Source organism: Mangifera indica, unplaced genomic scaffold (assembly GCF_011075055.1).
Source record: "Mangifera indica cultivar Alphonso unplaced genomic scaffold, CATAS_Mindica_2.1 Un_0002, whole genome shotgun sequence".
Classification (NCBI taxonomy): domain Eukaryota; kingdom Viridiplantae; phylum Streptophyta; class Magnoliopsida; order Sapindales; family Anacardiaceae; genus Mangifera; species Mangifera indica.
In genome coordinates, this window is record NW_025401094.1 from 440,207 (window position 1) to 465,562 (window position 25,356).

Below are 25,356 nucleotides of genomic sequence, written 5' to 3' on the forward strand. Positions count from 1 at the left end.
TGTGATGGTGCTGTTGGAGTTTTTGATGCGGACAATTTAAGGCTCTGATGTAGAATAGCACCTTCTGCTTACATACTTTCCCTCACTGGGTAAGTATATAAGCACCACTTCAAAGGCTTCAAAATTTTTTCATTAATTTCCTTGTATCAAAATCATAAAGCAATATATAATCAATCCCTCATTCACTATATATTCTGCAGCAGCAACACTACCACCTATCCTTTTGTTATAACAGCTCATCCATCTGAGCCTAATCAAATTGCTCTCAGCATGAGTGATGGAACAATGCACGTAATTGAGCTTCTTGATATCAAGTTGAAGAAATTGATATTAAATGGATGAGATATCATATCAATTTGATAAGGAAAGTTCAAAGAGAACTTTGATGAAGTAGAAACTTGTGGAGAAGGTAAAATAAAAAATTTTTAAATTGTAGGATTTTTTTAATTTAAAGTGTATTTAGAAACAAAACTTTCGGGTTAAATCAATTCTTCAAAATCTTCATTTTTTTAAACGTGAAATATTGTCATAATATAAATGTCTTAAATGTAAAACATTAATTCTCTATGGTTTTTGTTTTACAAATAAATTAATGTATTGTTCTTTATAATTATAGATTGTTCAGATTTCTGTGATAGAATGGAAAAAGAAGCTGGCTTCTTTTTGTGACATGGAAAGTCATATGGTAAGTCACATGTCTTCCTAAACTTATTTCAAAAGATTGCACAAGTTTAGTTGCCTTCAAAAGTTCAATTGATTCAGAAAGGAAGAATCACTAATTCCCCCCCAAACTTTTCTGAAATTATTGTCTACCTTTTACGTTTGAAAATTCATTCCCCCCTCCCCCGCACCTGTCCATTAATTTTGACAGTTAAAAGTAACAATAGTATGATATAAAGGTCATTTTTCATGAAAAATTAATGATTTAAAACAAATCCCTTTCTCAAATGTACACCGCTTCTTTCTTGCTTTTCATCCTGCCAACACAGGCCCCTACTTCTACTTCAGTGTCTCTGACGGCCGAATTCCCTTTCATTGTATCCTTCATTCCACTCTATCAGTACCCTATGTTGATCTATTTTCATGTTTGTTATTAATTTTTTTTTTTTTGTTGTTGATGTAAAAGGTGATCAAGGAGCGAGTGGAATGAAGGATTTGAACATAAAACAAGTGTCGTCAGTAGGAGGAGAAGAGGACTGGAACACGGCTGCGAGAATGGAAGACGAAGAAGAAAGCAGCAATGGATGTCCTCCGAAGAAGAAGCTCCATCTCTCCAAAAGACAATCTCGTCTTCTTGAAGAAAGTTTCAGGCAAATAAAACCAAACATTAAACCCGTCATAACTTCACCCTTTCTCTCTTTTTTCTTTCTTTCTTTCTCTAACTCATAAAGCACCATCTCTTTACAATACATGTTCCGCTTTTAACGTCTTGAACTCTGCTTTTACAGAAACAGGAGGCGTTGGCAATGAAGTTGAAGCTGAGGTCACCGCAAGTTGAGGTGTGGTTTCAAAACCTTAGGGCCAGGTACTATTACTCTTACCGTACCCTATCTATCTTTGCTCGCTTGTTTAGATTACATTAATTTGTTTTTATTTTTATTGTTTTTGTTTTAATTATTATTTGTCAAACAGAGTCTTATTCATAATTAACTTATATGAGTTTATTTCATACTGTCTGTTTCTATTTAATTTTGGCACTGCTATTTTGTTTTACAGTTACTTTTCAGATATAAAAACAACGCTCATTCTATACAGTTTCTGCTTTTACTTTCATTGTGTTATTCTCTTTGATGACAAATTGGATTCTGTGAAAAATTCCAGTTGACCTAACTACACGACCTTCAAAATGTAGCCTCTTTATAGTTTGTGTCTTTGTTAATGCTTTTGTTGAAATATTGGTGTTTTATGGTGGTCTTATGAAGTTTCAGCTCAAACATTTAGTTTAGGAAATGTGGTCCACTCGAAAAGAACATGCTTAATTGAAGTACTGAAAGCTCAATTTTTTTTTTTGTTTTTATCTCGTCAAATTTGAGCTCACCATTAAACAGATTTACTTCACTTTTGGAGGAAATCTACTTGACTGAAGCATTCATAAGCAAACTGAAGTACTTATGTTGTAATTATTTTGTCATGCAAGAAAGTTGTAAACTCAGTTTTTGATATATCAAATCATTGGTTTGCCTTTTGATATTTAAACCCAGCATTTAGTTCAGCAAATTGAACGAGTCTAATTAATTGAAGAACTCATAAGCTAGTGTTAATTTGCTTTGCGTAGATTGGTTTTTTTTTTTTTTTGAGTGCTAACGTCGTTAATATCATATATTTTCAGTTTGTAAGTGTCAGTAGACTGTATGCAGTAGTTGTATATCATGTGTTTAATGGTTGATGCGGGGTTTTCAACTGTAAAGGTGAGATATTAGGATTTGAGTGTGGAAGCTGATTGTGAGATTGTTAACAGAAAGCCCCTGACAACTCTATGGAATTCTCTTATACATTGGCTTCTGCACATTTTTTGTTGAGCCGTAAATTGAATCCATATGGGTGTTTTTCTGGCTATAAATGATATTTAAAATTTTATTACAGAGAGCTTTAATTAGTGTTTGCCTTACATTTTTCATTGTTGAAAGTTCTTTAAGATGTAGCTTACTTGCAGTTTTGAATGATTTCATTGGTTAGCTGAAATTGATACCTTGTTTTATAGGTCCTCCTGGAGCTCATAGGTTCACAGTCAAATCAAGTTCAGATAACCATTATTAAATATATGAGTGGCATTGTTAAGCCTGGAAGGTAATATGAAAGATTTAATGTTAGTAAAATTAACTCCATTTATGAATTGACATAATCCCTTCTCAGTCAACCATACTGATCTTCCATTATATATGTAGCTGAATTGTTATTGTGGAATTCCAACAGTTTTTTGTAAATTGATGTTACCTTTAACTTATAAAGGATACATAGATCTTTCTAATTCTATCTTGTGCTTCTTGACTTCTGAAAAAGCCTTTTGACAGTGAACTTTTTTGTAAGAAAACAATTTCTTATCCACTGAATAATTCATATATTTAAGCATAGGTAACTTTCAAATTATTCTTCTCTTGTCAGAACCAGTATGTTTGGATCACACTGTCATGTGTTTTATATCCTCTTGGTGGAATTTGTGCATTATTTAACGGAAATGCCTTAGACTTCATTTTCTTAGCAAAAATTTTACTTGCAAAACTAAGTATGTGGAGGATTTTTGTCACGTAATTTGTGTGCGATAATTAACAATTTGTTGTTTCACTTTGAGATGCTTTATTAGAGCTGACTTAATTCCGTTTGGCTTCAGAATATGATGTGGAAAGCCTCTTTTCTGCTAGAATTTTTATGAAAGAAAGTTTAAAAGGCTCCTAAGGAATGTACACTTAAGTGTGCTTGATTATTGCAGGATGATTCATCTGCTTGGGCCCCAAGTTGCGGGAAGACCACACTTTTAAAGGCTCTCTGTTAGGAACCTGATTATTTTCCGATGATTCCAACACGGCTACCTCCCAATCTGCAAGTCCAGTGATGTTCCAACCTCCCTCTCAACTCTGCTTCTCACAAACACCAGGTTCTCTTTACCGAGACTCAAATTGACAAATCACAAAGGGTTCAAACAATCCAACAATGGAACTGTAAACAAAGAAAAAATAACAGAGTATGAAATGAAATTCATCATCTGTATTACTCATCTGTGGTCCCCTAGCGTGATGATCCCCTGCATTTTCTCTCACGCCACTTGTGGTAGAATTTCTTTGTACCTCACCATCATTTTAAATACGAGTATTAGTTAAATGCATGAATCTATAACTATTTATCCAACTTGTTTAAACATGATAAAATCATAAAAGAAAAGCTCAAGGCATCACAAGTACGCTTCTTTGATAGGTTTCCTAATTTTCTAGTGTTTGATTATATCTCTTCTACTGTATTGTTGTATTCTGCTGCACAAACCAAAGGTTTCTCTCCTTTTTATTGAAGAGAGAATATCAAGTCTATTTGTAGTCATATGTTTATTTGCTTTTAGCTTGATGCAAGATAAAACAGTTTCAGTTATCTTAGTTCGATTTTCTTCAGCTAATTTGCTTCTCTATGGTGTACTATCATAGCTTGCTTTCCCAATGTACTTAGTTTTGCTTCTGCTCTCTTCAAACGTAACAGGGGAAAAGTTTCCTACAATGGTTACCGGTTGGATGAGTTTGTTCCCTAGAAAACACCAGCTTATATAAGCTAAGAGGATCTGCATTTGCTGAAATGACTGAGGGAAACCCTTGAATTTGCTGCCCATTTGGTTTTGGAAACTGAGGAAGTAGGCTTCCTTAGATTTAATTCAATGAAGTTTTAATTATAGCCACCTTGTCAATTCCCACAAGTTGTTGGTATGTACAGAGCAATAACTTTTTTCTGCCTGTACAGATATGATGATGGAAGTTGGTAAAAGAGAGGAGTCAGGAATTGTTCCAGATGTAGATGTGGATACTTTCATACAGGTATCTTCATTATATTTGATGTCTTGTTTATATCTGATGTTTTGTTCTATATGTTGTTGCTACATGTGTGAAATATTCATGGCAATGGTAGTTATTACAGCCAATTTCTGGCAAAGGACCAAAAACAACCCTTCAAACAGATCATGTTTTAACTGTCTTGGGACATCCCAGGTCCTTGAACTTGATATTTTTGGTGACACAATGGTGGGAGATGAGATGAGAAGAGGCATCTCTGGAGGTCAAAAGAGGAGACTGAGTACTGGTAATTTTCTATAGATGCATCTGCTCCACTTGGTAGTCATGTTTATACTATAGATGATTGAAAGGAATAGATGCCTGCAGCAGATTGTTGTGTCCACAAAAACTTATTTATGGATGAAATACGAAATCGTTTAGACAGTTCAACTGCATATCAGATTATTGCTTATCTGCAGCAGCTGATGCATATCTGTTAGGTGTCTCCTTCCTTGGTGGCTATAGGCAATATGACTCCAGTGAAGTCTGCTCTAGTAACCGGCTGCACGGCTTCAGTTGATAATCAATTTGAAATGAGCCATAACAACCATATGCGCCCTCTTCTTTCTGTAACCCTTTCAAAATTGTTGAGGTACTTCTAGTTCTACTGCTGGCATTTTGGTCATTTTCATCATTTTAAATACTTATCAACAAAACTAATAATACATAAGTATGAATTTTTTTTTAATTTTTTAATTTCACAGATGAGATTAGCAACTTGTTGCTGAATTTGTTACCAACAATCAGAAAAATTAGTGTTAAATGAGTAGATTACAAGTTGAAAATTGACATCATTTTCGTTTGAACTCTGGCAACAAGTGGACGCAATGTGATCTGACAAAATTTTTGCTGAGGGTGTATATGATGTTATAGTTTTAAATCGTGATTTGCTTGAAATGTTGTGTGAAATTGTGAATTTTGTGTTTCATTTGCTTCAGTTTAAGCCAGAGGATTAGAGGGCCATCTTTCATCTCCTGTTTCTGCTTTTATATATCTTTCATATTATTTATTTATTTGTATTCACTGAATGTTGATTCGAATTTCAGTGCAAGTGTTAGTTTTCTGGTGGTTGCAATTCGTGTCTTTGTGAGTGATTTTCCGTACGAAATAGATCATTCCTGAGTCAGTGGTACTCTGAATCCAATAATTTTGAATCAACATATCACATTTTGATTATCATTCCACTCTACATATATATAACACATGACCATATAGTCTTTTCAAACAACACGACTTTGTATTTATGTACCCTATGAACTATACGTATTCATATTGGATTTGACTATGAAATCTTAAATTAAAAAAATTATATCATACACTAGTACAATCATACAATAAATTATTGACAATATTATCATAACTATATAATTTATTATAATTGGTCATATTTAAAAAATAACTCATTAATTATTAATTTATACTAATATCTTAATGACATGACAATTAATATCAGCTTCATTTATCTTCTCAACAAACTATTGTAATTTTTATGGTTGGAAGAGTGGTCTTATCATGTGGATGCCAGATGCAATTGAATTAATGAGGTATAAAATAAGAAAAAAGGGGGGAAGAAAGATTATACTTATAATAGAGAAAATTACCAAAAAAAGAAAATTAGAGTGAAGATTCATGATGTAAGGATGAAGATAGATGAGAGTCATTCAAAATCTTTCTACAAAAAAGTTTTCTATTTTAACCCTTCAACAATTGAGGAAATTTTTTTTATATATATTTTCAACCAAGATATTTTTATTTTTACTTTTAAAGATGTTGTTTTTCTCAATTAATTAACTTTTAATAATATTTTTTTATATTTAAATAAATTATATAAGCCTATTTTTATAACTTAATATCAATAAATAATTATAAAATAAAAAATAATTACAATATTTAATTAAAAATTATCATCTTAATTTATATAAATAAAATTATTTAATTTATATAAAAACTGAGTTTTATTCTTTATTTACTTTTATTATACTCATTTTCCATGACAAATTAATAAATGAGTGGTCAAATTAATTGAATTTGATAGAACGTTTATTTTATGTCAATCTCTTATTCACTTTTTAGCTTGGAAACAACTTATCCAAATTTAGCCAAATTCTTATCTCATCGATTTTCAAGTAAATTACAAATAAAATAAAAAGTAATATTATTCAAGTTTATAGAATAAAATTAAAGATAATTTGAATTTAATTTAAATAAAAATGATATAGTTTGCCTTTAAAAGGTTATTTAAGTGAAAATAAAAAGACTTTAGGGATAATGGGACATATATTATATTTATTACAATGGATGAAGTTAAAATATAGCCTCCAAAATCTTTGAAAAAAAAAAATTTAAATCTTTCAACATAAAATTTTTTATTGTTCTTTTTTAAAAAATATTTTCTATCAATATATTTGAAGAGTATAATTATTGTTGTAATATAAGTGTTCATAAATTAAAAAAAAAAAGATTAAAATTATATTTGAGTTAAATTAAATTCAAATATAAATTAATTTGAATTTAATTTGAATTTATCATAGTTAATTAAAAATTAAATTTTTTTAAATTGATTAAAAATATTATTAAAGAATATCAACAAATAAATAATATTATTAATAAAATAAATAACATCAATAATATTATTAAATATATTTTAAAATTAATTTTAAATTAAATTATTAAATAAAAATTTTATTTTAAATGCAACTCAGAATTAAACTACTAAAGAAAAAAGGGATGAGACTAAAATGATAACAATTTGAAAAAGTAGGTACAAAAATTAGACTTGAAATAATTGGACCAAATGTAAGTCTTTCTCCAGTGTCTAAGAAATGTCTTGTCAATGTTTTTTTTTTTGACTAATAACTTATACCATCATTCACAATTGACTCTTTAGCTGGAATGCACACACAAATAGATATGGAAATCACGCGTTTTGAATTAAAATTTTTCTAATCAATTTTCTTATATATTAGGAGTTTGAATAAAAAATTGAATGAAATTAATCTTACTGATGTCATTTCACATATAATAGTTAAAAAGAAAGAATTGTAAATTTTAAAAATTATTGTTCTGAAAATAATTTAACAAACAGTTTATGGAATTATATGAAAATAAGAAAAAGTAAAACTAAGAAAATGAGTTAATTAGATATTAATTTGAAGAGTAAAGTCAATGTCATATCACAGCTTCCTGGAAGATGTAAATGAGTTTCTGAAGCATTAAATTAGAAAAAGTATAAAGGATTATTACAATTAAGACCCACCATACAAAGATGAAGATAAAGACGAATGAAAGTATAATTTACTCTCCAAAATCTAAAACTTTATTCTGTCTACTCATTTTGAAAAAGAAAAAGGGATATTTCTACACAAAATTTCCTATTTTATCTCTCTAGCAATCATGAAAGATTTTTCTATATTTTCAATTGAGATTTTTTCATTTTTACCATTTAAAGAGCATGATTTCTGTAGGGCTGATGTCTCTAATTTTATTCTATTCAAAGTTGTAATTAGCATTTTTTGGCACCTAATTATTTTTGTTATGAGTAATATTATATGTATATATTTTTAGTACATAATTTAAATAAATAAATGATGTACAATTATGAAATTAAATGTTATTTTATCTTTAATTCAAAATTATCAAATCACATAATAACATATAATTTATATAACTAAATTATATAAAAAAATATATACATATAATTTTATTCTATTTTTATTTCTATAGTAACTCTCACAAATTTATTTTCTTCAATGCCTTTGTATTTGCGAGTGCAGTCTATGGAAAAGTAGAGTGGCTCTGCCCCAACAAAGGCAAAGACTTCATTGATCTAATGAACAATCCACAGGAAGAGGAGGAAGACCACGATAACTGTTTTCAGCCTATTTGTGGCAGATTGTCTCAATGGCTGAATTTTGATAACGGCTGGTGAGCTAAGAACTAGTAACAGAGACTTCGCTATCAATTGACTTTGGATGATGACAAAATCATGTAAAAGATTTAGCGTGAGATTGTTGCAGGGATATTGTCATTGATACTGTTGTACAAATGTAAAATAGAAGGAAGGGTAAAAGTGTAATTTGCTATTAATGACACGTATTTGACTTTGTATATGTAAACTCAACCCGGTTTGTGAACACAATAGTTCAGGATTTGGTGAACTGAGTGTGCAAGCCTTTTGGCAGTCTGATTTAGTAATTTAAACTATGCTAATTACGGAGCGTTTTTTGTTATTTCACTGAGGAAAAGGTAAATCAACTAGTTAAATCATAAATTAACGATAGATATTAGGCCAAAAGACTATTTCTCACCCAAAGTTTGATGCAAACTCATGTTCTCATAATTTTTAAAAATCTAAATACTCATCTTTTTATTAAATTTTATTATTACTCATTTAATAAAAATATTTAAAAAATTATAAATATATTAAATTATACCCAACTAGATTTAAAAACTAACATTTTACCCTACTAAAATTAAAAACTAACAATTTTACCCTATTTTTCCCACCAATTTAAATTAAAAACTAACCATTTAAATTTTAAAAAATTATTGGGTGAGAAAGTGAGTTTACACCAAACTTTGGGTGAAAAACAGGTGTTTGGCCTAAATATTAATGGAATTAAATTACGGATGACAATTTAAATTTTCAAAATTTAATAGATAAAAGTTTGATAATGCATCCAACCTTATGTGAGAATAAATCTTTTAACCATAATTGAAAATTATTCAATTACAAATTATCATTACAATTTATCTAAAGAAATTGTAATTTATTTTTCTGCCTATAATTACTTGACTCCCTATTTTCCACCAGAGTTAAATGAGGTGAGTGGTAATAATTGCACATTTTTTCTGCGCAACAATTCTTATAAAACAGTAAGAGTAATAATTGAGTTTCAAAAGGGCAATTAATATTTATCTCTGCTATCATTTCCCCTTTTTCTGGGTATATTAGTTTTAAATTTGGAAGAATTTTGTTCTACTTTTCAATGAGTTCCATCATCTTTTGTCAAAATTATATTTGAGTTCCATTAAATTCAAATATAAATTAATTTAAATTTAATTTGAATTTATCATAATTAATTCAAAATTAAATTCTTTTAAATTGATTAAAAATATTATTAAAGAATATCAATAAATAAATAATATTATTAATAAAATAAATAATATCAATAATATTATTAAATAAAATTTTAAATTAATCTTAAATTAAAATTTTATTTTAAATTTAACTCAAAATTAAATTGATGAATGAGTCAAATTGGGTTAGCTAAAGTTTTTTTATTTATAATATTTTTGTGTCATGTTGTCTGCTTTACTAATAGAAAAGGGATGAGGCTAAAATGATAACAATTTGAAAAAGTGGATACAAAAATAAGAATGGTAATAATTATACCAATTGTAATTCTTTCTTCAATGTCTGAAAAATGTCTTGTCAGTGTCTGAATTCCCTGTAAAAGTTATAATAAATTTATCATGTTCACATTAAGTTACAGTTTTTTTCTCTTTTATAAGAGATTTCGATTTTACAAAAAAAAACACAATTTATTATATTTGAGAATGAGTTTTATATATTTTATATAAAATAACTTTATTTTATATATTATAAAATAATATTATTTTATTTTTATAAAAAAATTTAAAAAAATATGACAATTTATAATATTAGCTTAGTATCATAAGTATATACACGTTTTATACAATTTAAGGTTTAAAGATATAATTAAATATATTTTAAATAATAAAATATGATAAACACATATGTTACGCGAATTTATTGACTAAGGGTAATATAAGGGTACTTTGATTATTATAAGCTACTTAAATATTAAAAAATTATTAAGACATTCTTATTTTTATTATCATTTTATCTTTATTTATTAATTTTTAAAGATAAAAATATATTTATTTTAATTAATATATTAAATAACATAAAAAATATTTTAAAATAGTTTAATATTTAAATAAAATAATATTTTAAAATAATTAAACTTAATAATAATTTATAAAAAGTTTATTTTTTATAATATTTTATTTTTAATGATAAAAAATAATCAAAACCGAACACACCATAAATATACAAAAAAAAAATAATGGAAATATAGTTTTGGTGAATATATTATTTTGTATTCCTTTTGCACTTTCTTGTCGAATGAGTTGTTCTGAAAAAATGTCATGTCAAAATATACATATATATTTTTATTTTGACTAGAAGAAAGTGAAGGGGTCCATCAAAGGATACCAGTATCCACCAATTTTCTCTTTATTGCACCTTTTTTCTGCAGCAATAGTTCTTGTAACACAGTGAAAGTAATAATTGAGTTTCTCTAATTTCATTAAAAACACTTAATAAAGTTGAGCTAATGTTAACTTCATTTTCCACCACAACAAGTGAGGACAGAATAATGCAATCCTCTCTTTCATATTTTAAAATTATCATAGGAATGAATAATGTTATGCATAAATAAATACTATCAATAATTTGTAAATAATATTATTGATAAAATTAACAATATTATCATATAAGAATTTAAACTAAACTCAAATTGAACTATATTAAATAAAAATTTCATTTCGAATCAACTTAAATATTTAGTTAAATTAAACTAGTTTAGGTTTGTGATTCGAATATAAGATTTTTTTTATGTTGTTTTAACTAATAATATAAAAAATAATGTTTTTTTAACAATTATTTAAAATAATTTTTGAACTAGATCTAGTTATGCACTAAGTTTGTGCGCTAGATTAATATGAACTTTCTTTAATTTAAATTATGAGTATAACTTTATGCATAAATAATAATATATAATTATATAATTAAATAATTTTAAATTAATATAAAACAATATTCAATTATATGATAATATATCATTATTTATGTATAAAATTATATTTATTATTTAAGCTTATAGTACTAATCTGATTTTAACATAACCCTAGTATAATTTGAAAAGTAAAGTCATTGTAATGTGACAGCTTCTTAGAAAATGTAAATGTGTTTATGAAATATGAAATAAAAAAAAATAGAAAGAGAAATTATAGTGAAAACCCACCATATAAAGATGAAGAAGAGTGAGAATAGCATTTAGTCTCTAAAATATAAAACTTTATTCAATCTCCCCACTTTGAAAAAGGATTTTAAAGGGTACAATTTTTGTCATATGGCAAATGTCTTAGGTTTTATTTGATTAATTATCTAATATGTTTGGGTAATAAAACATTACTTACAAGGTTATCGAACATAAAGTATTATAAAAATTAATTCCAAATTAAATTTTCTTAAATTGGTTAAAAATATTATTAAAGAATACCAACAAATAAATAATATTATTAATAAAATACATAACTTCAATAATAAATAAATTTACCAATAAAATAAAAACTATTATTAAATATAAATATAAATTAATCTTAAATTATATTATTAAATTAAAATTTTATTTTAAATTCAACTCAAAATTAAACTGACCAATAAGTCAAAATGAGTTAGTTAAAGTTTTTTTATTTATGATATTTCGGTGCCGCGTTGTCGGCTTTACTAATAAAAAAGGGATGAGGTTAAAATGATAACAATTTGAAAAGGTAGATACAAAAATTAGACTTAAAATAATTAGACCAATTGTAAGTCTTTCTCCGGTGTCTGTAAAATGTCTTGTTAATGTCTTTTTTTTTTTACTAATAACTTACACGCGTTCACAATTCACACATTAACTAGAACCAATGCACAAACAGATATAAAAATCACACGATCTTAATTACATTTTTTCTAATTAATTTTTCTTATAAATTAAGAGTTTGAATAAAAAATAGAATAAGATTAATTTTAGTGATGCAGTTTCATAGATAATAGACAAAAACAAAGAATTGTAAATTTTAAAAAATACTGTTGTGAAAATAATTTAACAAACAATTTATGAAATTGTAATTTAGTGCTGATCAGGTATGAAAGTAAGAATGAAAGTGAGAAAAAGCATGGTTAAGAAAATGAGTTAATCAAATATTAATTTGAAGTATAGAGTCAATGTCATGCGACAACTTTTTGAAAAATGTAAATGAATTTCTAAGGTATGAAATTAGAAAAAGCAAAGAAGAATGATAACAATGGAAATCCACCGTGAGAAGACGAAGATAAAGATGAATAAAAGAATAATTTACTCTCAAAAATCTAAAACTTTATTTTGTCTCTTACTTTGAAAAAGAGGAAAAAAACATTTCTATAAGAAATTTCCTATTTTATCTCCTTAGCAATCATGAAGGATTTTTCCATATTTTCAATAGTTCATTTTAACCATTAAAAGAGCATGAAACATTATATATACAAATAATATGTATAACTTTATACATAAGTAATAATATATTATTATATAATTAAGTAATTTTAAATTAAAGATAAAATAATACTTATTACATAAACATATGTTATTGTTTATATATAAAATTATATACATTATTTATACATATAATTTTATTGTTTTAAATATATAAATAAATATATATTTATATGGTGATTTGATATCCAAAAAACTTATTCTTATCCAAAATTTGTTATATTGTCAAACTCTCATCCATTAACTTTAAAAAATTCAGAATAACACCCTCCATTAGTGATAAGAGTTAATCAATAACATTAAACAATTAAAATTTATTATCTTTTCAAACATAGTTTTAAAAATTTATATTTTCTCTCAGTTAGATTTTTTTGTTGTTGTTTATAGCTAACTATTAACTTACAGTCTCACATCTGTATTCTCTATTTCCATTATGCATTATTCTCCATCCGACACTGTAATTAACGTCTTTCAGCATCTAACTGTATTATTTTTATGAGCAATATTATATGTATATATTTTTAATATAAAATTTAGATACATAAATGATATATAATTATGAAATTAGATATTACTTTATTTTTAATTCAAAACTATTAAAACATGTAATGATACATAATCTATATAATTAAATTATAATATATATATATATATATATATATATATATATATATATATATATATATATATATATATATATATATATATATATGCATAATTTTATTTCCATGGGAACTCTCACAAATTTATTTTCTTTAATGCCTTGTATTTGTGGTGAACACATTGCAATTTATGGATAAGTAGAGTGACTCTATAAATTGGTTAAAAATAAATTAGTTGATTGGATATTTGACGATCGACCAACTTTTTCATTATCAAAGTTGTTAAAAAATTTCACATTTTCATTTTATTTCTCACCTTTGTTTGAGTGAATGTATATATTAATATAAAAAATTTCTCATATTTTCATAAATAAGCATATATTAATATAAAAAATTTCATATTTTTTATTATTTGTAAACAAATGAGTTTTATATCTTGATTGTATGAGTTTATATATTAATTAAATAAGACTTGATTGAATGGATGTAAAATCTAAAAATATTTTAGATAATTTATATTTTTAAAAAAATATATATATAAAATAAAAAAATAATATATAAATATAAGAGGAAAAAAAACTATTTTAGTTAATATCTCACATCCCAATATGCCTGACCTAGATTGGCCACAGTCATCAACTTCAACAAAGTGAACGGGTCCTCTGGCATAGACCAATTTTCATTTTATTGCACTTTTTGTTCTGCAGCAATAATTCTTGTAATACAGGAACACTAATAATTGATCTCTTTTGTAATGGAAACCAGCTCATACTGGCCTGATCTAGATTGCTCACAGTTGTAATGATCTCTTTTATGATGATTGCATGTACATAGCAGTAGGGCTGGAAACCAGCTCAGTTGCTTTTGCAAGAGCACTTTATTCTCATTTTCCACCGCACCAAATGAAGTCAATCGTCAATGCCAGTTTAAAGACGAGTATTTAGCCCATAACGTTGATCTCTGCTATCATTTCCCCTTTTGCTGGGTAAATTAGTTTTTAATTTGGAAGAATTTTGTTCTACTTTTTAACGAGTTCCATCATCTTTTGTCAAAGTATGCTTGCTTTTACGTAGCTGAAAGAACCGTGACAAGCTGAAGCTGCATGCCTGAGTTAGATCAAGTCTTTTTTGGTTTAATGTTCTGTTACATACGCAGAATGGTCACTCCCATGTCTACGTTTTTAGATGATACATAATTTCCTTATTTCACCTTAAATACGCTAAAGCCGACCAGCTCAGGTGCTTTTGCAAGATCACTAAATAAAGTTAGTCAATGTGTTAACTTTATCTACTTTATACTTCATTTTCCACCACAATGAATGAGATCAGAACGATACAATCTTTTCTTTCCATACGTTGAAATTATCATTGAAATGAATAATGTTATCAATGAAATAAACAGTATTTGAAATTTCATTTTGAAGTTAATTTACATTAAGTTAAACATTTAATTAAATTGAACTAGTTCAGGTTTGTGATTCGAATATAAGATTTTTTTTATATAATTCTAACTAATAATATAAAAAAATGATGCTTATTTAAAAATTATTTGAAGTAATTTTCGAACTAGATCGAGTTATGTATCAAGTTAATTTAAATTCAATTCAGTTTAAAAAAGAGCTGACTTTCTTAATTTGAGTTCAATATAAGTTTCTTTTAAGCAAATTTAAATTGAACTGAATCAATTTTTAAAACCAAGCCAATATGGGTCTCCAGTGCAATATCTCTTCATCTTCGATAACTTTTTTTCAAATTAAAGATACTGCTCGACAATTCTCTTTAATTAATTAATATATTAGATAATGTAATCACAAAAAGCAACTAATGTCATGTTTTTTTGTTAGGAGTTTCTATTCTTTCTTGTTCTAAAAACAACTTAACAAACAGTGTATGAAAATTTAATTTACTATTGATAAGGTATGAAACTAAGAAAAAGCATGGAAAACACATACATATAAAATGGTTGTTGAAATGTAAACTCAGACTAACGTGCTATTGATTTTAAGAGTACAATTACGTGGAAGATGCAAATGAGTTTATGAGGTATGAAATAAGAAAAAACAGGGAAGAGAGATTATAGTAGAGGTCCACCATGTGAAGATGAAGATGGATTACGAGTATATATACATATCTTTTGTATGACTAGCTTTTGAATGGTTAATATCAGGAGATTGGAAAATGTCTCAAGACTGGAAGATAGATCCCACCACATGAAGATGAAAATGGATGTGAGTCAAATTTAGTCTCTTTCATGTGGCTTCATGGAAGATGTCTTTGTCTTTATCAATTAATAATCTACCACTACAACATGACTCTTCATTTTCCACCCCAAATAAATAAGGTGAGTGGTCATTTCCAATGTCAAATCAACTGAATTTGTTGGAACTTTCATTTCATTTCATATTATAAATGAATTCAAATGATATCATTTGTAATAAACTTAAAACCAATTGATACATTTTCCACGTAAATATAATTTTTTTTCTGTTTTTAATTTTTGTGGATTGTATCATGATGCCTCATAAGCCTTCTCATCAGACCTTGACTTGATATGCAAATTTGCAGATTTTGTTCAAAATTTGTTACAACAATATGGTGTAGAAGTGCTCGTGACTACAAAAGTGATTAGAATTAAATTCTATTTGAATATGGAATGATTCAAATTTGATACGAATTTATAATTACTAGTTTGAGTTTGAGTTTATTGACAATGTTTGTTTGAGATTATCATAACGATGAATAATGTTATCAATGAGATAAATGGTGTTAACAACTTATAAATAATATGGCCAACATGATTAACAATATTATCATATAAGGATTTGAATTGAACTCAAACTAAACTATCAAATTGAAATTTCAATTTGAATTTTACTTGAATTAAGTTAAACACTTAATTAAATTGAACTAGTTTAGTCTGAATCCAATCACAAATGAAGTATAAAGCCTTCAGTTGAGATAGGAGTTTTTAGCTTATGATATTTCTTTATAGAAATGGCAACAGGCAAGGGCAGGGAGGGGATTGATATACTTGTCCCCGTTGTAGTGATGAAAAAGATTCTCCATCTTTTCCTTGTAAGGAAAAAGATTCCCCGTTGGAGGGGATTGTATCATTTTCCCTGATTGCAATGATTTTTTTCATCCTCATCTTTATTTTTATCAAAAAATCCTTTCTTTATTAGAGTTAAAGACCCTAAATTCGGCCTAAAATTGTCATATTTATATCTCTATTGCACCATTTCATATAGTCCGTTTTTCTAGCAATTAATAATAAAAAGATTAAAAATAAATAAAACTATAATAATAAAAATTTTGAAAAAAGAAGGTACAAAATTGTAATATTTGAAGAGAGAAGGTACAATCGTTACCTTTTCTCCTCACTGAATCTTCAAGTTCAAGAATACTAATTAATGAATGAATATATTTTATAATGTAATCAGAAAAAGAGAGACGCATGCCATGTTTTTCTGGCGGGAACTTTCAGTTTTTGTTCTGAAAATAATTAAACAAACAGTGTGTGGAATTGTAATTTGCTGTTGATCAGACATGAAAGTAAGCAAAAACAGTGTGTTTGTTTGATTGATTTTCAAAGGCCTAGATTTAGAGTGCCCAGGATTACTAACCTGGACACTCAGAAAATGTTTATAAACTAATGAAAGCTCTGTTTTTCACTCAAAGATTTAGATTGGTCACAGTCATACTGATGTCTTTTATGATAATTGTGGGCACATAGCAGTGGGGCTGGAAACCAGCTCAGTTGCTTTTCCACCACAACAAATAAATGAAGTCCTTGGTCAATTCTACAATACAATTCTTTTTTTTTATTTTAATAAATATTACTTTGTTAATATGATGGGATCCACTTTAATTAATTATTTCTTGTAAAGTTATAATAAATTCATCACGTTCACACTAAGCTACAGTTTTTTTCTCTCTCATAAAAAATTTCAATTTTAAAAAGAAAAAAAATAATTTATTATGATTAGAAATGAGTTTTATATATTTTATATAAAATAAGGTTATTTTGTATATTATAAAATGATATTATTTTATTTTTTATCCAAAAAAATAAAAAAATATGATAACTTATAATGTTGGTTTAGTATGATGAGTATATAAAATATATTTTTCATACGATTTAGGGTTTAAAGATATGATTAAATATATTTAAAACGATAAAATCTGACATATATATAATATGCGAATTTATTAACTAGAGCTATTATAGAGATACTTTTGCTACTATAGTCTATATAGATATTAAAAGATTATTAAGACAATCTTGATTTTATTATCATTCTATTTTTATTTATTAATTTTTAAAGACAAAAATACTTTCAATTTCAATAAATATATCAAGTAATATGAATAATATTTTAAAATAATTAAATATTTAAGTAAAATAATATTTTAAAATAATTAAACATAATAATAATTTATAAATAATTTATTTTTTATAATAAAAAATTATAAAAACTAATCATACCCTGAATATATAAAAAATGTAGTTTTGGTGAATATATTATTATGTATTCCTTCTGCATTTTCTTGTGGAATGAGTTGCTCTGAAAAAATGTTATGTCAAAATATAAATATATATTTTTATATGGGTATTGCTAGAACAGGATCCCATAATGGCCGACATAGATTGGTCATAGTCATTCATCTAGAAGAAAGTGAAGGGGTCCATGGCAGGATACCATTATCCACTGGTTTTCCCTTAATTGCCCTTTTTGTCTGCAGCAATCATTCTTGTAACACGGTGAGACTAATAATTGAGTTTTCTATAATTGATAAAAAGGGAAATTAATTGGCAAGCAATTAATAAAGTTTAGCTAATTTATCTACTTTATGCTTCATTTTCCACCATAACAAATTATCATTAGAATTAATAATATTATCTATGTATAAATAGTATCAACAACTTATAAATAATATTATCGATAAAATTAACAATATTATCAAATAAGAATTTAAATTAAACTCAAACTAAGTCAACTTAAATATTTAGTTAAATTGAATTAGTTTAGGTTTGTGATTCGAATATAAGATTTTTTTTTTATGTTGTTTTAACTAATAATATAAAAAATAATGTTTATTTAATAATTATTTGAAATAATTTTTGAACTAAGTCGTGTTATACACCAACTCTCTTTAATTTATATTATGAGTATAACTTTACGCATAAATAATGATATATAACTATATAATTGAATAATTTTAAATTAAAGATAAAACAACACTCAATTATATGATAACATATCATTATTTATGTAAAAAATTATATTCATTATTTAAGCTTTTAGTACTAGTTTGATTTTGACATTACCCCTACTTTAATTTGAAAAGTAAAGTCACTGTAATGTGGTAGTTTCTTTGAAGATGCAAACAAGTTTATGAAGTATAAAATAAGAAAAAGCAAAAAGGGAAATTACAATGAAGACCCCCCATGTGAATATGTCTCCAAAATCTAAAAGTTTATTTAGTCTCCTCACTTTGAAAAAGAAGAAAAAAAGGTTTTTTTCTCCTTGCACATGAAATTTCCTATTTTATCTCCTTAACAATCATGGAAGATTTTTTTTGTAATTTCAATCATGATATTTTTATTTTTACTATTAAAGAGTATAGTCTTTGTTATGTGATAGATGTCTCTGGTTTTATTAGATTAATTATCTAATATGTTTGGTTAGGATAATATTTTATTATAAAAAATAAAACATTACTTACAAGGTTATCAAACATAAAGTATTATAAAAATTGATGACTATAAATAATAATTTTTTTTACTAAATATAATAAAATATTATTTTGCTCAAATTTTATTAAGTATAATTATTTTAAAATATTATTTATATTATTTGTTATATTAATTAAAAATAAAAGTATTTTTGCCCTAAAAATTAATAATTAAAAATAGAATTATAACTAAATCAAGAGATTAATTTGATAGTCTATTAATACATATGATGAAATTAGTAATCAAATTAAATTTTTATTATCTGTTTTATAACCACAATTAAATTTTTTTATTACTTATAAATCAAATAAAGTAATGTGTCACATTACAAATGATAATAAAAACTAAACAAAGTAATATGCTATATCACCACTGATAATAAAAAATTATTAAAATATTTTATTATTTATAAATTAAAAAAATATAAATACTAAATAATAGATTAATATATACTGTTTTACATACTTTTCATATAACTTAATATATTAATATCTAATTAAGTAATTTTAAAATAAGAAAAAATCTTATTATACAATAACATGTTATAGTTATACAATTTAATCATAACTAAACATTTATTTATATTTATCTATCTACTACTTCATGACTCTTTATTTTTCACCATATATTAATGAGGTGAGTGGCAATTTCAAGTGTTAAATGAGTTGAATTTGGTGGAACTTTCATTTCATTTTATGTTGTAATGAATTGAGATGATAATCCATCATTCATAGCAAACTTAAAACCATTGTAAACCTTTTCACGAGGCTTTTACCCAATTTATAAATTTGCAAATCATATCATAAATTTGTTACAACAATTTGTTGTAGTAGAAGTACTTATAAACTACAAAAGCGATCAAAATTATATTCAAGTTAAGTTCTATTTGAATATAGATTGATTGAAGTTTGACGTGAATCCATAATTGTTAGTTCAAGATTAAGTTTGTTTGAGTTTATAAAAAACATTGTTTAAGATTATTATAAAAATAAATAATATTATTAATAAGGTAAATAATATTAACACCTTATAAATAATATAATCAAATTGATTAACAATATTATTATATAAGAATTTGAATTAAATTCAAACTAAACTATCAAATTAAAATTTTGTTGGGATACAAAACCTTAGGTTGAGATTGGACTTTTGGTTTATTATAATTTTGTGATGTATACTAACAATAATAATAAAAGATTAAAAAAAGAGTAAGACTAAAATAATAATAATTTGAAAAAAAAAGGTACAATCGCTACCTTTTCTCCCCTCTTGATTCTTCAAGATCAACCATACTAATTAATTAATTAATTAATATATTTGATAAAATGTCATCAGAAGGAGAGATGCATGCCATGTTTTTCTGGTAGGAGTTTTGGGTTCTGAAAATAATTTAACAAACAGTATCTGAAATTGTAATTTGTTGTTGATGAGGTATGAAAGTAAAAAAAAGGAAGGAAGAAATTGATTTTATCAGATATTAATTTGAAGAGTACAATCAAAGTCAATGTAATGTGGCAGCATCCTAGAAGGTGCAAATGAGTTTATAAGAGCAGAAAAAAGAGATTACAATGGAGACTCATCACGTGAATGATGTTGAATTTACTCAAAGTCTATTTCCATCACAACAACAAAATTTTTTAATAGATTTTCTCATAAATTAAGAGTTGAATTAAAAATAAGTGGAGTGCCACCAAGAACAAAGAATTGCTACTGTTCTAAAAATAATTTAATAAACAGTTTATAAAATTGTAATTTACTGTTTATCCAATATGAAACTAAGAAAATAAATGTATAAAAGACCTATTGCATGAAGACGAAGACATAGATGAATACGAGTCAAATTTACTTTCCAAAATCTAAAAAGAAAAAAAAAATTCGAAATCCTTCCACTAGAGAAATAAGTGCAGTACAACCTGTGTTGTTATGTGGCTGCTTCCATAAATTGAATTTTGTGAAACTTTCATTTCTCTTTATCATCTTTACATTTCTTCTCTTTCAATCATTCAGAAATACTTTCACTCACAAACCTCTCTGAAACCACATCCTTTGATTCCTTCGGTTTGCGCCTTACTTGCCTTGTCACAAACCTCTCCGAAACTAGTTCCCCTGATTTCTTCAGTTCGCACCCTCGTTGCTCTGTTGCTTTCTCTGTTTTACTTTCTTTATTTCAGAATCTTTTTGCCCTATTTCTGGTTCTTTAATTTGTTCTGTTTCAATATTTCTGATTTCTTCAACCGAAAAAAAAAAAAAACATTTTTGCTTTCAGTTGTTTCTCGATTACTAGAAAGAATTATCATTTCTCGTATTTATTGTTAATTTCGGCAGTTGTATTTTAATTATTTTCATTTTCTTTACTTCTGTTTCTCAAACCTGAAAAAAGTTTTAAAAAATGGTTGATTGCGCCTGTATCGCGACTGTGTTGAGTCCTGTCCTTCAGGTTGCCGGGTGGTTGGCTGCTCCGATTGGGCGTCAATTTGAGTACTTGTTCAACTACACTACCGATTTCAAAAATCTGGAAACGCAAGTTGATGAGTTGAAGAAAAAAAGCGAAGAAGTTGAGCATACGATTATTGCTGCTGAAAGAAATATGGAAGAGATCAATCAGAATGTTAAGGAATGGCAGAAAGATGTGGAGAAGACCATTACTGAAGCAGAGCGGCTGATTAAAGAGATGTGTAAGAGATGTGCAAGAGAACATTACCGTATGGTTACTGAAGCTGAAAGAAATATGCAAGAGGGCGAACAAGAGCTTAAGGATTTGCATGTGGATAAGACCATTACTGAAGCAGAGCCGTTGATTCCAGAGAAAGCAAACAACCGGAGATGTTTCAAGGGATTTTGCCCCAACTTCATCTTTCACTACAAACAAAGCTGGAAAGCTTTTAAATTGAAGCGGGATGGTATTGATCGCCTCCTCCAAAAAGAGAAGGAATTGGGTCCCTTTTCCAAACCTACTAATCCACCGGATCGCCGGTTTATACCTCATGAAGATTATTTGACTTTTGAATCAAGAAACTCCTTGGAAAAGAATGTATGGGATGCTTTAAATGATGAGAATGTGTACATGATTGGTGTTTATGGGATGGGTGGTCTTGGGAAGACCACGCTTGTAGAGGAACTTTGTAGGAAAGCCGAGAAGCGCTTTGATGACATTGTTTTTGTTGAGGTAAAGAAACATTCAATACAATATTGTTTATCAGTTAAGGTTTGCTTTATTATCTGGTTCTGAATGTTCATATATTATTTTGTCTTGCAGGTTTCAGAGTCTCCCGATGTAAAGAAGATTCAGACAACAATTGCAAAGAAATTAGGTCTAGAATTAAAAAAAGAAAACGAAAGCGACAGCGAAAGCGAAATGGCAGATAAGATATATTATAGAATGAAGGACAAGAATATCCTTTTAATTCTAGATAATATTTGGGAACGTCTAGAACTTGATAAGACGGTAGGAATTCCTAGCAGAGCTGATCGTGGAAAAAATAAACTTTTGATCACAACAAGAAACTTAGATGTGTTGCAGAAGATGGATTCTGCACATAATTTTGAGATGGGCATTTTAAACGAAGAAGAAGCTTGGACCCTATTCACCAAAATGGCAGGTAACTGTTTTATAGAATTTTCATTTGTATATTTTCTAGATCAACACATTTTAATTCTATTTTTCAGTCCTTTGATGTGAACATTAAAATATCAAATTAATTATAATATGAACAAATTCCAACTTCAAATTTTAATTTCACTTGTGTTCTTGATCAAAAACATTACAATTCAATTTTATTATATTCACGCTCAAGATTAAAAGTGGATCAAATTCGAGCTGTTTCAAATTGAATCTACAGTATAGATCAAATGAGTTGATTTTAAACAAGAGCTTTGGATTAGTAGCTCAATTTAAGAATTGACTTATTTATCTATTCAATGCAATTGTTCATCATATCAATGATGTTGTTAATAACTTTGAATTAGACATTGTTGAGTGTTGACAATGTCAGTGGCTCTCCAATGGCATTGTTCATTAAATTGAATGATCTCCAATCGAATATTATGCCTTTGATCCAAGCTCGAAATCCATCTAGACATCAAATTTTTTTCTTTGATTTTATTGTGTTAATTGTTCTTCTAAAAGTAAGTACTTTTAAATTTTTATTAATAAAGTTTAATTGTGAGTGAAAAAGTGTTATTTATGTTCAACAAGGGTGCAAAAAAGTTTTAAGGTCAAACCTTGGGTGGAACATGTAACTTACTCAATGCAGTATTCTGATTCGCGTTTAAAAGCTTAATCAAATTTTGTATAATGTGAAGCCTTTAAACTATTTTGAAGCTTGACTCTAAGGACGGTTACAATTTAATAGATTTTGACCATGAATAAACATAAATTTTTCCACTGAATTTGTGTATGAATAAATAATCTTAAGAACATATTTTTCTCTTGTTTGTTAAATAAAACTATTTTGCATTCAAGATATTAATTCGTATCTTTTTCAAACACTTTTAGAGAGGCACTATTTGCCACTTATTATGTTACGAGTGTCTAATTATAGATTTTTTAAAATAAAAATTCAAGAGGAATTATATTTGATATTATAAAATAGAATTCATTTAGATTAAAAAAAATTTGATGGATTTAGTTGGAAAAGATTAAATTCAACATTTATAACTTTTTTTGTTTTTAAATCTAAAGTATGTATGTAAATAAAAAAATACAATTTGTATAATCTTAGATCTCTTTGCAGGAAAAGTTATTCAAAAACATGATTTGCATCCTCTACAAAAAGATGTATGCAAGGAGTGCGGAGGATTACCTCTTGTCATTAGTGCAATAGCTAAAGCATTAACAAACAAGTGTTATCCATCTGATTGGGAGTGTGCATTACAAGATTTGAAAGGAGTTTCAGAAGTAAAGTATACAAGATTCCTTGAAAAGGAATATATGAAGATTGGCTTAAGTTACAAATATTTAAGTGATGAACTTAAGAAAACGTTTTTAATTTCTAGTCTAATGGAAAATAATACTTCCATTTCAGACTTGTTCAAACATGTTGTGTGCCTGAATATACTTGGCGGAGTTAATTTGACAATGGAAGGTGCACGAAAGAGACTAGATAAATTGGTTCGTGACCTCAAAGATGCTTGTTTGTTACTTGACGGGTTCGAAAGCGGCCAATTTGCTATGCATGATGTTATTCGTGATGTTGCCATATTATTTGCACATGAGGAGTACCATGTGTTTACAACAAGAAATGATGTTGAACGAGATTGGAAGGATAGAGACAAACTCAAGAAATGCACAAAGATTTCTTTACCTGGTAAAAGTACTATTATTAGTCAACTTTGGCCTAATGATTTGGCTTGTCCAAATCTTGAATATTTCTATAGGACTGATATGCAGAACTCTTCTTTTGAAATCCCGGAGGACTTTTTCACGGTGATGCCAAATCTTAGAGTATTGAATTTGGTTGGACTACGGCAAATGTCATTGCCATCATCAATTCATCATTTGACAAACCTTCAAACATTGTGTTTAGATTACAGCAACATTGGAGGTGTTCCTATTATTGGAAAGCTTAAGAAGTTAAAGGTCCTTAGCTTGCGAAATTCTTACATTAAGGAGTTTCCTACGGAAGTGGGTCAATTAACTGAACTAAGACTGTTAGATTTGAGTGATTGTTATTATTTGAAAGTTATTGCTCCACATGTGATATCAAAATTATCCAATTTGGAAGAACTTTATTTGAAGGAATGTCTTATTCAGTGGAAAATTGAAGTACTTAGGGAATTGAAGCTCTTGTCTAACCTTACCAGTGTAGAATTGGATATTGAAGATCACAAGGTTTTGCTTGAAGAATTCTTTACTAGAAAACTTATCAAGTACAAAATATCAGTGGGAAATTGGTGGTACAAACATCCAACAATTTGTGAACAAGAGTGTTTGAGGATATTGAAATTGATATTCAATCCTACCATCCACTTAGAAGAATTATGCGGAATCAAGAATGTTGAACTCTTATGCTTAGCTGAATATTTGGATGATGAAGATGAAGATGAAGATGAAGATGATGAGGATGAGGACACTCTTGAGCATTCAAAATTCCATTTGCAATCCAATGAAATCACACCGCTTTTTAATGAAAAGGTTTGATTTACTATAACTTCTTGTACTTGTAT

General features: G+C 27.1%; 3 protein-coding genes and 1 pseudogene across 6 annotated transcripts in view; all 4 read left to right on the top strand.

Annotated features, from left to right (window-relative positions):
• The window catches only part of LOC123205127 (protein TOPLESS-RELATED PROTEIN 2-like), an 88,020-nt gene extending 86,710 nt beyond the window's left edge, over positions 1-1,310 (top strand). The window contains exons 25-27 of one of the 2 annotated variants that reach the window (XR_006499782.1): positions 201-409; positions 617-685; positions 1,127-1,310. The gene's annotated coding sequence lies outside the window, so the exon portion shown is untranslated. The remainder of the gene's footprint in view (positions 1-200; positions 410-616; positions 686-1,126) is intronic. The other variant, XR_006499783.1, reaches the window with a different exon arrangement.
• A 132-nt stretch (positions 1,311-1,442) lies between these two features.
• LOC123205220 overlaps positions 1,443-25,356 on the top strand; it is an 89,761-nt pseudogene continuing 65,847 nt past the window's right edge.
• On the top strand, positions 4,518-5,599 carry LOC123205130 (pleiotropic drug resistance protein 1-like). Of its 3 annotated transcripts, XM_044621986.1 has the most exons (3): positions 4,518-4,773; positions 4,992-5,118; positions 5,231-5,599. In XM_044621986.1, the coding sequence occupies exons 1-3, from the start codon at positions 4,530-4,532 to the stop codon at positions 5,232-5,234; spliced, it is 375 nt and encodes a 124-aa protein (XP_044477921.1). In that variant the 5' UTR covers positions 4,518-4,529; the 3' UTR covers positions 5,235-5,599. The 3 variants fall into 3 exon arrangements, with proteins under 3 accessions (XP_044477921.1, XP_044477922.1, XP_044477920.1); XM_044621987.1 differs by having other exon boundaries at positions 4,946-5,264; XM_044621985.1 differs by having other exon boundaries at positions 4,992-5,264.
• Positions 21,013-25,356, top strand: part of LOC123205122 — a 57,552-nt gene continuing 53,208 nt past the window's right edge. The window contains exons 1-3 of the mRNA XM_044621945.1: positions 21,013-22,357; positions 22,448-22,790; positions 23,925-25,324. Of these exons, the coding sequence (XP_044477880.1) occupies positions 21,581-22,357; positions 22,448-22,790; positions 23,925-25,324 (2,520 nt within the window). The 5' untranslated portion in view covers positions 21,013-21,580. The remainder of the gene's footprint in view (positions 22,358-22,447; positions 22,791-23,924; positions 25,325-25,356) is intronic.